Raw genomic sequence first — 16,451 nt, 5'->3', positions numbered from 1 at the left:
GTGCTGATGTTTACACACTGCATCATATACTAATTTAATGCTGAGTCCATGACCGAATCACATATACGCCACTGATGCTGTCCGCGAGTGGGAATCGAAATTAGGTCGCCAGGTTCGTAGCAGAGTGCGCTAACAATTACCCACGGGCACAATCACTCGCACGATAGGACACCAACTCAAAATTCACGGGCCAGTTAAGACCATGCGGCTAACGACATGTCGATCCATCGTTTCATTCTTTTCGATGATGATGATGCATGCGTAGTCTTGCCTGCAAGGATTGATATTTTTTTGTGATTTGTGTATGTTCTACGTGATAGGCTCACGTGAACGGTAAACCCAACCAACCGCGATAATTTCCACACGTTGTATTGGCCGCATCTCACTGCGGGCTCTTATTTGTTTCCACAAGCTCATCGCAAACAGGTTATTTCGTTCCCACAAAGACACCATTGGCTAAACCACATCCCCGTGGTGGGTAAAGTCTCTTGTTGATGCACACAAGTTGCTTGAAACCTTGTTTGGCCAAGACCGAAATTTCAAACCGCAATCTTTGAAATCGATTGTTACGCTCGCAATACACAATTTGAATTTTGTGTGTGCGAGAATGAATGACATATAATGTACACATTATATGCAAGTAATACGCTATTTCGTTTATACTGATTGAGTGAACACAACTGTACAGGACATACAGAAAAACAAGTAACAAATACAAAGGAAGCGTTACCAAGAGCAAATAAATATATTTCTTTTTTAAATTAAATCGCGACCCTGGATTGTGATCATTTGTTAACCCCGTGGTGGACTGAATCAGTTGCATGCCCAGTTGAAACGCTTTTGGAGAAATATCGATAACGCACCTCTGATTAGCACGGTTGGCTACATACGGTGCAAAAGAAGTTCAACGTAGAGGCATAACGAACCCAACGGGCGTTCGCTCAGAGCATTCGTTGACGTGAGGTGGTTGTGACTGCACTTTGGCAGCGTCGCCTACCGTGAGCTACGGTGCCCCACGGATGCATTGTCTCGTTACAACATTTGTGGACTGTCTCGACTCGGCTCTAAGAGGGTATGGGGAGAAAAAGTAAACCTCAAACCGCTATCATCACGAACGCTGCCCTATTCAGCACTAGAGAAGTACGGAATATAATCGCCTAATGTTTCGGGCAGCCGCTGGCCTTCACAGCAGAAAGGGCAACAAAAAACAATCTTATTAAATCGAGATTTATTTTTTATTTTTTCGAAGATTTTATTTTTATTGTGCGGATATATAATGTCCTGCAAAATTGTTACTTGGAGAGATACGTGTAAGGGATTTTGTATCGAGCACAGAAAGCCCCAACTGGGTTTTGGCCGGGGTTAGTTGAGCAATCGCGTTTTAGCTGGCTTGCAAATGTTAGTTTAATCTCAGCATTTCCTTTGTAAAATCCTTTGCAAACACAGCACCACCTCTGCTCTACTTTAAGATGACTTTCATGATAATAAGAATGCCTTATGCCTCATTTAACCTGTCCTTATACCACCTCATAATGCATGCAAGCCTACTGCATTACCCATTGCATACTTACACAGCCACACGTTTTCAGCTGCAGCACTGCAATTGCTTGCTCACAGCACTGCTGTGCCTCCACGAGAGGGAACTCTAGAGATCGCGCCTTAGGGTTTTTTTTGTCCTCTTCCATGCCGGCCAGACCTCTTGGCGTAAAGAAGTGGGAGTACCCACACTTTACCCCACCGTGCACGATCTGCTGATCAACTAACTGATCTACAAATACTGCTGGTGTGGACAGAGGTGGTGGTGGTGGTGGTGGGGGAGATTTTTAAGATGCACGCCCCATTACTTCAACCGCCGTGCCCTGAGATAAAGTTGAACCGGCGACCTCTGGATTAGGAATCCAGTGTGCTAACCATTACAGCGCGGCAGCTTCGTGGTCTGCCTTCTGAACCCTGAATAATTAACGGGGGTCACCACTCTCCCTCTCCACTGCTGTACCTTGCTCTTTGTCCCGGCTTGAGTCAATATTGAGCGAGTCTGGTTGACAGCTGCCTCGAGCCGATAGGAAGGCCCTCTCAGCTCCTCATGCCCCCCTCTCTTTCTCTCTCCTGCGTCACCCCCCCCCCTCTCTCAGAAACCAACAATAAACAATAAACACATTCCCAGTGCAAAGGAAATGGATAATAGTGCAGATTAGCAGCACCCACAAAGCATTGCTTCAGACTGTTTGTCTCACCCGTTGCTATGAAACACAGGAAATCGTATAATTTAGAAATCTATTCATTAACTGTTTGTTTCCTTTGCTGCACCACCTGTGTGTTACTCTGTTCTCTTCTGGTAGTTGTTGTGTACGATGTGAATGGTGAGTGTTAATGTGTATCTTGCAAGGTATTTTTCTCCCCATACAGGGCTGACAGCCAGTTTGTGTTTTTTTTTTCTGAGAGGTTAATACTTTACACTCCGTGCTTATAGGGAAGCGCATGTGCTCTAACCAGTGATCTGCCCTATTGGCCTTCCAGTATTATGTTAACTAGCAGTATGAATTTAAAACACTCAAACTCCGGACTGGTGTTTTTCCCATGTTGTAGCAGGCAACATGGGAAGTATTTTCATAGTAAGTCTTGGCTGCTGATGAGTCCCAAACGGGAAAACTCAGGATTTTCACGTTTAAACAAATGCTGCCGTTTAAAAATACATCTGAAAAGGCATACGACTGATAGAATAGAATACATTTTTTTGTGAAAGTATGGAATGGAAGCTGATTAAATGATTCCAAAATGCTTGGCCTTAGTATCATCACAACTACTACCACACGTTGGGAAATACCTCACAGACTGGTTTCTACTGTGAAGAAAAGTGTCAAGAACACAAAGGAGGACCTCCTTGTCTGTCCATCAGCCCGGCCTTAACATGAATCTGCGTGCGGTGGCTATCTCGCTGTGCTGGAAACCCAGCGTCGATCTGTGTCCCTGGGTTTCCTGGCCATGGCTGACATTGGTGGCAAGCGATATTCTTAGGTCGACTCAGCCTTAAATGAGTACCTGGTGCCGTGTGTAAACGCCAGCATTCGGAAAAGCCAAGACCGATCACAGATCCTGCTCATGTGCCATGCCTAATAGGTGCTCGCTTATAGCACTCCCCTCAACAGCTTTTATGGCTATGCGAAAGATATTTGTCCTTGTGTGTATATGTTTAGGGTAGTCAAGGATGTGGATATGTTGTTCGAAATGTTCCAAGTCAATTGGTTCATATATGACGCGGAAAGTTTTGAATTGTCAAAAAATTGCGAAAAATATAAATGTAACATTTTCACATTCAGGGCTAACAAACAACGTGTGTGTGTGGGGAGCCGTCGTGTAGCAGTCAGCGCGCTGCGCTACGAACCCGGCGGCTCGAGTTCGATTCATGCTCACGGCCAACATCGGTGACAATTATCTGAACCTGTCCTGGGCCTCCCCTAGGTCGACTCGGCCTCAAATGAGTATCTAGTGCCGTGTGTAAACATCGTCACTGGGGAGACAAAGGCGGCCGGGCGTGGTGTTGGCCACCCAACCCCCTCGTGTGCATTCGCGGCTTTAATAGGTGCTCGCTAACAGCACTTGCCCCAACAGTTTACTCGGCCTATATGGGACAGTTTATTCGGGCTATATGGGGGATCTTTGTTTTTGCAGTTTGTATGAAGATTGCCTTCCGTGGCAAGAAACTGACAGTGCCAGCTGGCGTCGCTATGAAATGTTCAATAGGAGTATGATGGACAGTCCTTCCTGCCTTTGCAATGGGCAGGCTTGCATGGTCTACATTCACATCGAATGTCGCCATCTGCTGGTAGACAAAAAGTTTAAACGTTTTGTATGCACGGAATGAAGTCTGCGTTAACCTCACGCACGTACTTGTGGTCTGCATGCATGCTTGATTCCATGCAAAAGATATCTATTTGGTGTTTGAACATCTTAACACATGTTTTATTGCCATAAAGGGTGAAACCTAATCTTATTTTTCATATTTTGATACTGGTAAAAAAACATCCCATGATATTTTGTATGCAGTTTCATGTTGGCTTCTTTTCCACAATATGATGCATGTCAGGGACACTGGATTCCACTCCCAGAGGTGTGTTGCGTTATCACAATTGAGGGATGTGATCCGATTAAATAATAATCAAGCGTGTCATTTTAAGTGTAAACAACACAATCGTATAATTGTTTGGATAAAGATAAATATGTCATCGTAACCAGAGCCTGTAATGGCGCCAGATCTTGCCAATGCTTTCTACCTTCTGCCATATCATTAGCACATAATTGATTATAAATTAAGAAGCTTCGATTCTTTCCCGTGTAACTCTGCACATCTATCATGAACCTTAAGAATCTACATTAATTAGTATAAATTGATCGTTACACCTCTGCTGTATGTGTGGTGTTAACCAGCATTGTGATTTTGTCATTTTCTTTTTGTATAATAGATTGTATTATTTTCTCGAACCATGTTATATTCATTTCCCAAAAATATTTCAGGTACAGCATGCATTTTGCACGGTGAAGCTACAGTACTCATAATTTGCCGTACAATTTGATATTTTTTTACCTCTGTGAATGTGTACGTATTGCCCATATTTGTAAAAGTGATAGTCTAGGAGAAGCATTGCGGTTGTTAAGAGCCTATGTTATGCTTATGTAGTATATTTAAACATCTGTTTAAATTGTTGAACAGGCTTGTTTTAAACGGAATGGCGTTTGAGAGCTGTTGGCCTAAGAAATGTAAAACCGACATTTAATACATACATCTCCATCCTCCCGTTTGATGTTTATCTCTAAAGTCAATAAAGAAAAGTCATGGGGAAGGGCTTTTTTTTGCATCAGCCTTTTGAAAGTAGATGTGGTGTATGCTTTCACGCTGGTGTTTAAGTTATGTGGCTGGACATCTTCAAAGAATTAAGTAAACTTGCTTGAATGACCGGGCTCACGAGTGGGCCTCAAAATGGTAAAAGCGCAAGACTAGCCTGGCGAAAAGGCCGAGACACTTGAGCGCACATCAACGTATTGGCCATACGAGGAGCAAACGCAGCGCAACTGTGCTTGTGATAGAACGCACAGCCCTTAAGCTACTTGTCAGTGAAGGGAATTCTGCTGTGCTGTAATGTTTAGCGCACTGGATTTGTGTTCGCCGCTTCAATCTCTCGACAACGTGGCGGTTAAAATAAGGCGCAAGTTTATTAAATCCCCCCCCCCAACCCAACCCCTACCTCTCTCTTGCCCAGGAATATAAAAGGGGTCCACTACAGTTAGTAGAGCAGCAGATTGTGTGTGAAGGTGGAGTGAAGTGTGGGCTGTCCCCACCTCTTCTCCATGATGTCTGGACAACGTGGAAGAGAGAGATAAAAAAAACCTGTAAAAGGAACAATCTCGAGCTGATTGAACAACTGTGGTGAACCCATTTATACCGCTCGGTGCACAGAGGAGAGGAATGGATTTCAGGAACATTGCCCATTGTTTCAACTGCTGTGCCGGGAGATCGAATCGAATCGATGACCTCTAGGTTGCAAGTCCAGTCTCTCAGCCATTACCCTACAACGGCATCCCGAGCCCTTCTCTAATAGTCTAGCCGGCATGGGCGAGTAGGCCAATATACCCCCTAGATGGGCTCTCTGGATTCCCCTCTAGCCGAAGGCTCGTCTGGCAGCAGTGGCACGAGCTTGTAGTTCGGGGGCTGCACCTTTATCTAAACTAGACCCAGTGTATGATGCAGCGACACCAGAGCCTGCTGGCGGAGCCACGGCAGTCGTGCCATCTGCTTTAAGCCCCGTTTTGGAAAGCCTCGTGCGTGACGTTTGACCTAAGTGGGTGACATTGGGCCGCGTTTCAGAGGCAAAGTTGGCTCATCCTGAGGGAGCTTTCCACCGTGAAATTGTCAAAGGAAACATGAGAGACTGTTTTAAAGGCTTCTTGAGGATTAAGAAGGGTAATCGAAAGGGTGCACAGATAAATGCTCGCTACATGAAATGGTTTGCAAATGTCACTTCAGTGATGTTCGGGCCACAGAGGTATCGGTTGTTTTTTTGTCAATGAGATGACTCGGCTTTAAAAGTAAGCTGTGGCTTTTCAAAAATAAATCTTACATGTTTAGAGGAAAGATTGGGGGGATGAAATAGCCTGTTGACAGATACTGTATTGCAGTTGTCTTAATTGTTGATCTAGGTTTCAGGTTCTGATACATTTTTCACGACAAATGTTTGCTGTGTTGTATTTCAACTACGGTAGGTAAAATGGGGTTATGGAGCCCGCAATTAAATTGAGTAGCGCGCCGCCGTGAGCTTTTGTTGTTTAGGTTTTGTGCTTTAATGGGCGACATGGTAGCACTTGTGCCTCATAACAAGAAGGCCCCGATATACCGACTGAAGTGCATTTTTGCATTACGTCTGTATGTTCTCTTCCCCCCCTGTACTGTGTGGTTTTCCTCTGGGTTGTCTGGTTTCCTCGCAGAGCTCATTAAAACACACGTGTTGGTGTAGGCCAGGGGTTGGCAGCATGCTACTCCGGAGCCTCGTGCGGCTCTTTAAGCACTGCTTCGTGACGTTCTTTATTAAGTACCACAGTCTCGTTTTCACCACATGCATTGCGGCTCTTGAAATTTTGAGTTTTTTTATATTACCGAATTCGAAAAAAATGGCTCTTGTCATTTTGGTTGCCAACCCCTGGTATACGCCAAACATCCCAATAGTGAAACATTAACTGCTAATTACTAAATTGGGATTACACACAGCACCATCAACCCCCTACTGTGAAAACTTTGTCAGGACCTTCCTGAACTATAGATGAGGGGAGGCTTTCCTAGGTAAGCAAACATAGTCGTCATAGTAATAGTCCTGTTGGAGGTTTTGGTTTGTGTGTTAATATTTAACCTGTCAAGAGTTTCCATGGACTGGCTTGTCACAAAATAAGGGAATAGCACCACATCTTATCCCAAATCCACGTTCTCCCGATGTAAAGTCACACGATCTTGGGAAGAAATTGGATATTCGTCTGCAAGAAAACATGAACCACTTTTATTTTTTAGTTTTCCTTCAAATTAAATATCCTGCTAAGACCTTGATGTGAATGGAGAATCCCGAGTGAAAGCTGATACGGGCATTCACATTCCTAATTGCTCCCAAATTTCTCTCTTGAAGTCAATGTGTCACGCTCAATTGCACTGATGATGTGTATACGCGCGCAAATGTTTCTTTCTTGAATTCACACGTCAAAGATTAACTCACGTCGGTTCCCTTGGTGTGTACATTGCCGTAAGTTGTCAGTTAGGATGTAAGAAACTGTAAAAAAAAATCTACATATTTTTGTTTACTTTGTTTTTTACTTTACTGTTTAGCGCTTTATGGTATGAAACATAGGGCTTTTTAACCAGACTTTAATATATCCATACATGTCAGTAGTGCGTGCCAGAATGTTCATTTGGACAAATGCAAATCATCGGGTGTGCAGCGATGCATCGATTCTTCGATCGTTCTCTTTTGACACTTGCCGCAAATGCATCGAATCGCGCGCGAGAGTCCGTTACCTTCGGTTTGTACAAAGAGAATATTTTAAGTGATTTATTTTATTCACGCGTCGGCTGGAGCCGAAATGGTCAGTAAAAATCATCGATTCAACGCCGCCTCACTTTGGCCGCTGGGCCTTGCGCGTTTGGCCCGTGCGTGTATTTTTTTTGCGGTCGCGCAGGCGGACTTGAACACGAACATCCAAGAAGAAGCCGGGGCGTTCTACGGTGTGACGAGCCAGTACGAGAGTGCGGAAAACATGACCATCACGTGTTCCACAAAAGTGTGCTCGTTTGGAAAGCAAGTCGTGGAGAAAGTGGAGGTGAGATGTTTTTTTTTAAATCCTTTATATTAAGTTCACTTGCTTGCTTGCTTGCGCGCTTACGACCGTGCAAATCTTTCGGTCGTTTTTTAACCCACTTCCCGTGATCCAATCGAGCTGACATTTTGCACACAGACTCGTTGTGCGTGACAATTTATTTTCATGAAAATTTTTTTCCAAAATTTTCCACTTTTTAGGAAAAAAAAAATGTCATATTTAATTTAAAATACCAATGTGATAAAAATGAAATTCTTACTCAAGAAAAACAGAAATGAATAATAAAATAAAACCGATGCCACGCATATGAAGGATTTATAGTGAAAAACTTTGTTTTTAGGGGTTAATTTTTTTTCTTCTTTTATCTTAGGAACACGATGTTGGGTTCGAATCCTACACCACTTTCTGTAATGACGAGAACAGCTCGGGTTGTCACGATGTGGCGATGCTGCGATGATTTGTACATCGTACGATACGATATGCACGATAATCGTGTCGTACATTTTCTAAATATCGTTCTATCCAACTTGTCGTTGCTCATTTTCCTTCGGTGAATATTTTAATTCCGGACACGATATTTATGACGTAATTTACTGAGTAGATAAAGTTGTAATACTTTGCTTGATTGGTGCTTAGCAAGATGTTTGTTGGAGCAATTTAGTCGTTTGTTATTATTTTTTCACAACTGGCAGCATGTGGGTTATGAGCATTGCAGATTGTAAAGTTCGTTTTGTTAGAATACTCATGGTAGGATTATGTTGTGTGAACCGCAGTTAAAGAACTTGAGAATGGTCTTTATAATTTTAGAAGTACAGCAAATCACAATAAAAACAATAGATATTTAAATTCATTTACTAACATGTGAGAAACTGATATTGCTATCTTGTTAATATAGTGAAATTACATTTTGTGTAAAAAAAATCACAGCAACTCTCGTAGTATCAGCCTATTTTTGTGTTGTTATTATGACAGTGTTGTTCAGCCTGCTTGTACTTTGCTAATTGGGGATCAGATGTGTGACTCAGGGACACACTTGGACCTGATGTCGTGGTGCCATAAATGTCTGATATACAGTAGGCCACTGCGCTTTGGTAACGCCCTGAAGAAATACGCGGGTTGTCTTATGGTGACAAATGAACCACGATCTCTCTATAGAGTGCCAACTTGAAACCATGCCCACCACTGGGCAGTCCCAAACAGATATATATATTTGAAATCTTGACATTAAACACTCTAGATTTGAAGCTTTCGTGACTGCAAGGATTCATATTTTTAGGTTTTTTTGGTAAAGTCACGTAGGTAAAAAATTAAAATTAATAAAAGTAAAAAAATCACGACGTTTCGGAGGCAACAAAAGCTTCCGTCTTCAGGTGGAACCATCACAGCACGATAGCTGTATCAAGTGAGAGAAATTGCAAGAAACAGTATTTGTATATATACTGGTTGAGGGTGGGAGGAGCCAAGGTAGGCTCTGAATATTATTTTTGTGAGGTTTTTTTTGTTACTTTTATTAATTTTTTAGCTACGTGACTTTACCGAAAAAACCTAAGAATATTAAACACTCTGTCCGCAGCTGCACAGTCGCTCAAAGAAGGCTGTGCATCAGTGACAATGCTTGCTGCTCTGAATTGTGCCTCTAAAATATTTGATTGTCTTTGGCTATAGGCGGGTCATGAGTGGGTCACGTACCATGGATTGAGAGTCAATAAACCAGGAGGGGGGGTGGTGTTGAGCATCAGTCCCATCACTGTTCCGTGCAGAGCAGCCCTGGCACGCGTCGTTTACAGACGCGTCACTCATTCACATTTAAAAGCACCGTCCTTTTATGTCCAGGCCTCGCACTGTCGTTCGGATATTTTCTTACGGCTTCAGGGTGTGTATCGCCAGCTTTTTGATCCGTGATCATATTTCTTTGTCATAATCAATAATTGTCATCGTCAAAAGGTCAGCCGTATTAAATAATTGGAGAATGTATTTGAAAGGGTGTGACATTGCCAATCTCGGAAAAGCTGAAAATCAGATAGCTTAATGTAAAAAATGTGACCTCTGTCCAGTAACGGTTCATCATACTGTCTTATCCCACGAGTTATCTGACCCACTTTAGTTAATTGTGGGATTTTTATACCTCCTTGGCACCGATGTTAGCCATGGCCAGGAATCAAACTCGGTATCAATTTCATCGCGCAGCATGCTAACCACTGTGCCACCCCTCCACTCATATGAGATGTACCGTTATATTGTTGATTGTAAATGCCTGGTTTTATTTTTGTAGATTGCTTCATATAGTACACCTGTAGAAAAAACCTCCATTGTGAAAATTTCGTTCAGTCGATTTAAATGTATTGTTAATGTTACCAATGTGGATGAGCCCATAACAACAATGAAATGAAGGCTAAAATCCTACCATGGGTCACGTGACGCCTCGCCTCACGAAAGCGCTATGCTCCACCCCCCCCCCCCCCCCACAGACGGAGTACGCGAGGTTTGAGAACGGCCGCTTCGTCTACCGCATCCACCGTTCCCCGATGTGCGAGTACATGATCAACTTCATCCACAAGCTCAAGCAGCTGCCCGAGAAGTACATGATGAACAGCGTGCTGGAGAACTTCACCATCCTGCAGGTGCGCTTCCTGACGGCCATACCGATTCTCTTACCACTCGCCTTCTTCTTTCGTGTGGCTGATGTAGATGCAGAGCAACGACTGCAATTTCACATTCAGGTGGTGAGGCCAGACAACCGTGTCGGGAACAGCGGAGTGTTTCGCTCTAATGTCTACCTTCGTATTTGTGGATCGGGGTATTGCGTCGTTATTATGTTGTACGGTCTGTCCTGGATGACCGCAGTCGCACACCACTAGACAGTTTAAAATATTTCGTTTGTGCATCAGGTAAATCCGCATCTGCCATGGTTTGTGTAGTGGATGCGGTTTAGGGTGTACCATGCGCTTGGTGGAAGATCAAACTCGGGTATCTTCAGCGTTGAGTCTTTCACTAGCCCCGACACTAGCCCTGCTCTGTGTATGCGCCACCTCTTGGTGGCACGCTCCAGGTTCAGCAGTAGTCCAACTCCTGCTCAAAATGAGCATCAATTACCAGATCATCACCGTACATCACGTGGTTAAAAACATGTGCATTGTAATGAAGAATTATTTGTCTCATGCAGGCACAAAAATTATTGATAAGTAATATTCCATACATCTTATCGCTTAGATCAGTGGTTCTTAACTTTTACTGCAGCCTTTACACCCCTTTGGTTCTCAATCGTAATTTTTTTATAATGTTAATTAATACAAAGGTTTGCTGAAACAAAGTAGTGGTACTTGCGTGCCTGTGCTTAATTTGTGTTTTGATGATTTACCTTCTAAAACAATCTGGCCATGTCTCGCACCGCCAGAGAGGGCATCTTGCACCCCCAGTGGGTGTGTGCTCCCCAGGTTAAGAACCCCACTGGGTTAGGTGAAGGTCCGGTCAAAGCCAGTGCTTCAGGTTAGAGCCAAAAACCCATGCCCATCGTTCCACACGGTTTTAAAAAGTCCCTTTTATCGTCAGCTTGGACGAAAAGGAATAAAACATTTGTGCTGGTCACCGGCGCTTGATTCCACACACACTCTCACAGACATCGCTTTGAAGTGATGCCTTAAGAGTTACGAGCCGCGGGAGTACACAGAGTCTTGGCAGTTGTGCTTCTCCACTCCTTGAATCGATTATTTACAACTCAGTTTATGCTTTAATGTGGCTCCAAATTAGACTAATTTTATGTAGTGCTCTTGGTAATCCTTTGCAAGAAAAAAGAAGTATTGTTTCGAGCTGTGGGGTACTGAGAAGAGGTGGACGAAATTAATTCACCTACACCAGGGGTCGGCAACCTACGGCTCCGGAGCCGCATGCGGCTCTTTGCGGGCTGCTTCTTGACGATATGTACGTATGTACAGTATGTGCTCAGATGCATTGCGGCTCTTGAAATACTGAATTTTGTACCGAATTGGAAAGAAATGGCTCTTCTTGTTATTTTGGTTGCCGACCCCTGACCTACACGAATGAAAAGACATTTCTCTGCATTCTATGTTCATTTATTAAAAACATATGGACATTTTAACGTGTGTTGGTTTGTGAGCAGTACATTTGCTAAAGAGTATGTATTTTTCTATTCACTCTGTTGACTCTCCAAAAGCTTTTACACGAGTAATTCCGTCTATTTGTGCCAAAAAAGCTAATTTCAAACCAAGCTTTTTTTGGCTTACTAATTGTTTTTAAATATATTATACATTTAATTGAAATGCGAATTTTGTTCGTAATAAATAATCCATGCCCCCAAAACTTGCCAACTGCGCGGGCTTCTTTGTTTCAACATGAGGCTCTATTATTTTATTTTACCAATCCTGGCTTAGCTAACTTTTCATTCAAACTCATTGCCACGTAGTTTATGATCAGCAAATTATGTTTATAATACGTTTGGTCAGCGAGCACATGCTGTGATGCTGCAATTGCATCACCGGGCCTGCAATCTCGCGGTTGCCGGTTGAATTCGATCTCTGAACGCCTATGCCTCTCTAAATAATTTTATAAAAATTATTTTACTTAGAGAGGCATAGGGTCATTGTTTTTAAAGACATTATACTCATCGCAAAGAACTGTAGCGACACGACCAGCGCTCCATGATAGCTGGCGGAAAACTTCCGCAAGCTCACCGACGCGTGCGTCCTTTGTGGGATCCTCGGTACTAATAAAGTTATTGACACTGTTTATAGAAAGAAAAACGTACACGTACGTCATCTTCTTGGTTCTTTCGGTAAAGTCACGTAGAAGGGAAGTAATAAAATATTACTTCCCTTCTACGTGACTTTAATAAAATATTACTTCCCTTCTACGTGACTTTACAAGAAGATGAATCCCTGCAGTCACGAAAGCTTTAAATCGAAATTTGTACACGTACGTCATCGCAATGGGAAGATGGTTTTGTGTTTTGACCAGATGCTCTAACTCTGCGTGTGTTTTTTTTTCTTCTTCTCCTCGTCTCTGACCGCACTGCAGGTTGTAACCAACCGAGATACGCAGGAGACGCTGCTGTGTGTGGCGTACGTGTTTGAGGTGTCCACAAGTGAGCACGGTGCACAGCATCACATCTACAAGCTGGTTAAAGACTAAGCCCCATGCCAACCTGTACAATCGATTAACAAACTTCAAAACAAAAATCACTTGTAAAGTACCAGTGCCTCAGACCCTGTTTGGGATATCGTCTAAAAACATGTTTGAGCCTTGTGACAACAACACTCTAGTAACAGGTTAGAGGATTACTAAGGTATGTTTGGTACTGCTTAAGTAAGGGTGGCTTAAGGGATGGGTGATTTAGTCGTAAAAAAATACAGAACAATTGTAGATGTTGAAGCATCTTGTATTTTATTATACTGCAAAAGAGTGGCTATTGGGGTACACCTTAGATTTATTTCTATAAACAGTGTATATTTTTTGGAAAGTATTTTGTAGAAGAGACTGGATATTTTTGCTGTCGTAGGAAACCAATCGGTACTTGTCGTCGTTTCATTTTAATTTAACAACCCCCTTCCTCCCCTCATATGCCCGCACCCCTACGATGCTTTATTCACATTTCCGGCTTATTTAGAAAGTTCATTTTTTTTTCCCCTCGTTCAGTCAACCATCGCGTCATATCTGCACATAGTCTAGTTGCACATTTTTTTTGTCTTTGTGAAAGAAATCACTTTGTGTCGCTCATCGTGAAAGTGAAGGCATTTGGAATTTAATCGGTCTGAACAACATTAACGAAACTATTTCTGCCCTCAATTCCCCCTCCCATTTATCTATACGTTTTAGATATCCCGTTTGTCATAACTGAACCTCACACGCTTGTGCTTAAAGATTTTATTCACGGTACAAGGAACGAGTTCCGTTTGGATGCGCTGATGTAAAAGAGGGTGGTTATTTGTTTAAAAAAAGAAGTCACCTTTGCATTTTACTAGACGTTGCAATTGATGCAATAACATTGCAAAGATTCCCAGGGGCCTTGGATTAACTTTGACTGTGTATTGATACTGTGTCCTGCCTTCTTTTTGGAAATTAATATTGGGTGCCTATGCTGTAGTCCGTACAAAATATCAAGTGGTTTGTAACTCAAAAACAAGGGTATTCCTAGGAGAAAACAGAAACAAAAAATGGGAAAATAATACTGAAAGATTATATATATAAAAAAAACACAGAGCATTTAAATATCCATCCAAAGGCTGCATTTATGTGTGTTTACGACAGTTCACCGGGAAATGCCTTTTAGTCATTTTACAAGTGCAGTTCAGCAGCCAGCAAAGTGTTTCTATAATCAAGACTGTTGTGTCGGTCTGTGGAATGTGATTCTGTAAAGGGGAAAGAAAGCACTCTGTGCCGTCTTACGCGTTACTGTGATTTGAAATTAACAGGTACATTTATTTACACGGACGGTACTAAAAGTGTCATGTGGTTTAAAGTTTTGGTCAGTTTAAGTCCGTCGGCTCCGCGTGACTTGCTTCGTTGGTGGTGGGTTCTGAGCTACTGTATAGTGATCTTAAAATAACACGTCGGTTAAAAAAACTGAGCTTACACTTAGTGACGTGGGAGAATTTTTTTTTTTTAAGAATAGCGAGTAAAAAAAAATATATGAAAGAAAAAAAAAGGCTTAAAATTTGGAGGTGGCTAAAAATCATACATCACGTGCCTCAATGGAAATTTATACAAAGGTTTCTGGCTTTCTAAAAGTGTTCTTTTTGTATGTTTAGAGTGTACACTTCAGTATCATATAAAATATGAGTAAGGAACATTACCTCATTCTTATGCAGGTTTGTGTACATACATTTTTTTTCGTGTTGAATTACAGTGCTTGAGACAAAACAATAATTGTGCGTGACGGTTGTCCCAGCGCTGCGCTTTCCCCCACCATAAGGCCCACCCTTTGGCTGCCTAGACTTGCTTTAACTTAACAGACTCGAAATTTGTGTTTTTGTTGTTTTTTTGTTTCACGATCAACACACTGCATTGTCACTGCAATGGTAAATAGTCATTATTTACACTCTGTAGATTCCTCTGAGCCCAATTATTATGTCGGGGTTCTTGTAGAAGACGGTGGAATGACAACGTAAAATATTCAAACCCTCGCAGGGCATGTGTGATTGTCTATCTGTATATTCACACACGTCGTATGCAATGTTCATCTCGACATGACTTGTTTTTTGCCCTTGAATTTTTCTTTGAGAGAAAAAAATTAACCCGTAAAAACAAAGTGTTTCACTATAAATCCTTTATATGCGTGGCATCGGTTTTATTTTATTATTCATTTCTGTTTTTCTTGAGTAAGAGTTTCATTTTTATCACATTGGTATTTGAAGTTAAATATGAAAAAAAAATTCCTAAAAAGTGGAAATTTTTGGAAAATTTTTTTCACGAAAATTAATTGTCACGCACAACGAGTCTGTGTAGAAAATATCAGCTCGATTGGATCACGGGAAGTGTGTTAAAAAACGACCGAAAGATGTGCACGGTCGTAAGCAAGCAAGCAAGCACGCAAGCAAGGAAGCGAACTTAATATAAAGGATTTAAAAAGGCTTCACACGATGTGTAACCCAAACCCTTACTTGTCAGTATGTACATGTTTGTACACTTGTGGATAGAATGGGTTTTAGGGACCCCCCCTCCCCCACCCCTCAAGGTATTTTGTAGTTGGGTCTTTGTTGTGGTTCACATTAAATCAGGTCCTCGCGATCCATTCAAGTAAATGAATTGGTAGAACACTGAAACTCGCTCACGTTTATTAATGTATAATAAACACAAGACGTTTTCTTTTTTAACTGGCACTTTTCGGGCTGCATAACAAATTGGTACGCTCCAATTTGGTCGTAACATTCACTTCGTTCATCTGGCCGCGCCCCCTCCACTAAACCCTCGTGTGCCAATTTGTTTTGTGTGCTGGCATCTGGCTTTTATTTTGGTAATTGAACTTGAAAAAAAGGGATACACTATGATCTTTGTGACACTTGGAAACATTGTTTTAATACCCCCCCGCCACACACACACAACAACCCGTGATGAAATGAATGGTTGCAATTGGCCCGCGTCCCACACACGGGTTCTGCCAGTGGATGGGGGGGGGGCACGTTCTCTCTCTCTATATAAGCGATGGCCCCTTTTTGTGGCAACTTTCACGAAAGTTAGCGGTGCCCTTTCCAAATCCTGGGAGCGACTAGCCACGCACGCCACCTGTTGCTGTCAGTGACGCGTTTTGTATTGAACACACGACGCATTGTATGTGTGTGTGTACTGTCTCTCATACTCGTGTGTTGTGAATCAAAGTTGTACCCAAAAGTGTAGCAAACAGTACATATTAGGGATGAGTTTAGGATTAAAATATATATATACTATTCTTGGGGGAGATTTGTGAGGATAATTTCAGATGTTCTGATTTTCAGAGCATTTACACGATCGGGTTATTGAACAAAAGTGACGTTACCACACTTGAAGCCACTTGAAAAATTGCAGAAGTGGCATTGTGACGTTTCCCACAAAGTTATACTTTTGCATAAATCCGATTTTTTTTTTATTATTCCCACGGATCAGCCAAATTTTGT

The 16,451-nt window shown here is 42.2% G+C and overlaps 1 protein-coding gene across 13 annotated transcripts in view; it reads left to right on the top strand.

Annotated features, from left to right (window-relative positions):
- The window catches only part of LOC144936512 (transcriptional enhancer factor TEF-1-like), an 82,528-nt gene extending 66,633 nt beyond the window's left edge, over window positions 1–15,895 (top strand). For all 13 annotated transcript variants that reach the window (XM_078863647.1, XM_078863640.1, XM_078863650.1 and 10 more), the window contains 3 exons: window positions 7,711–7,851; window positions 10,317–10,469; window positions 12,880–15,895. In XM_078863647.1, the coding sequence (XP_078719773.1) occupies window positions 7,711–7,851; window positions 10,317–10,469; window positions 12,880–12,993 (408 nt within the window). In that variant the 3' untranslated portion in view covers window positions 12,994–15,895. The remainder of the gene's footprint in view (window positions 1–7,710; window positions 7,852–10,316; window positions 10,470–12,879) is intronic.
- The last annotated feature ends 556 nt before the right edge of the window (window positions 15,896–16,451 follow it).

The sequence above is a fragment of the Lampetra fluviatilis genome, chromosome 16, assembly GCF_964198595.1.
Source record: "Lampetra fluviatilis chromosome 16, kcLamFluv1.1, whole genome shotgun sequence".
Lineage (NCBI taxonomy): Eukaryota > Metazoa > Chordata > Hyperoartia > Petromyzontiformes > Petromyzontidae > Lampetra > Lampetra fluviatilis.
The sequence above is the reverse complement of the archived record's forward strand: the minus strand, read 5'-3'. Positions and strand labels throughout refer to the sequence as shown.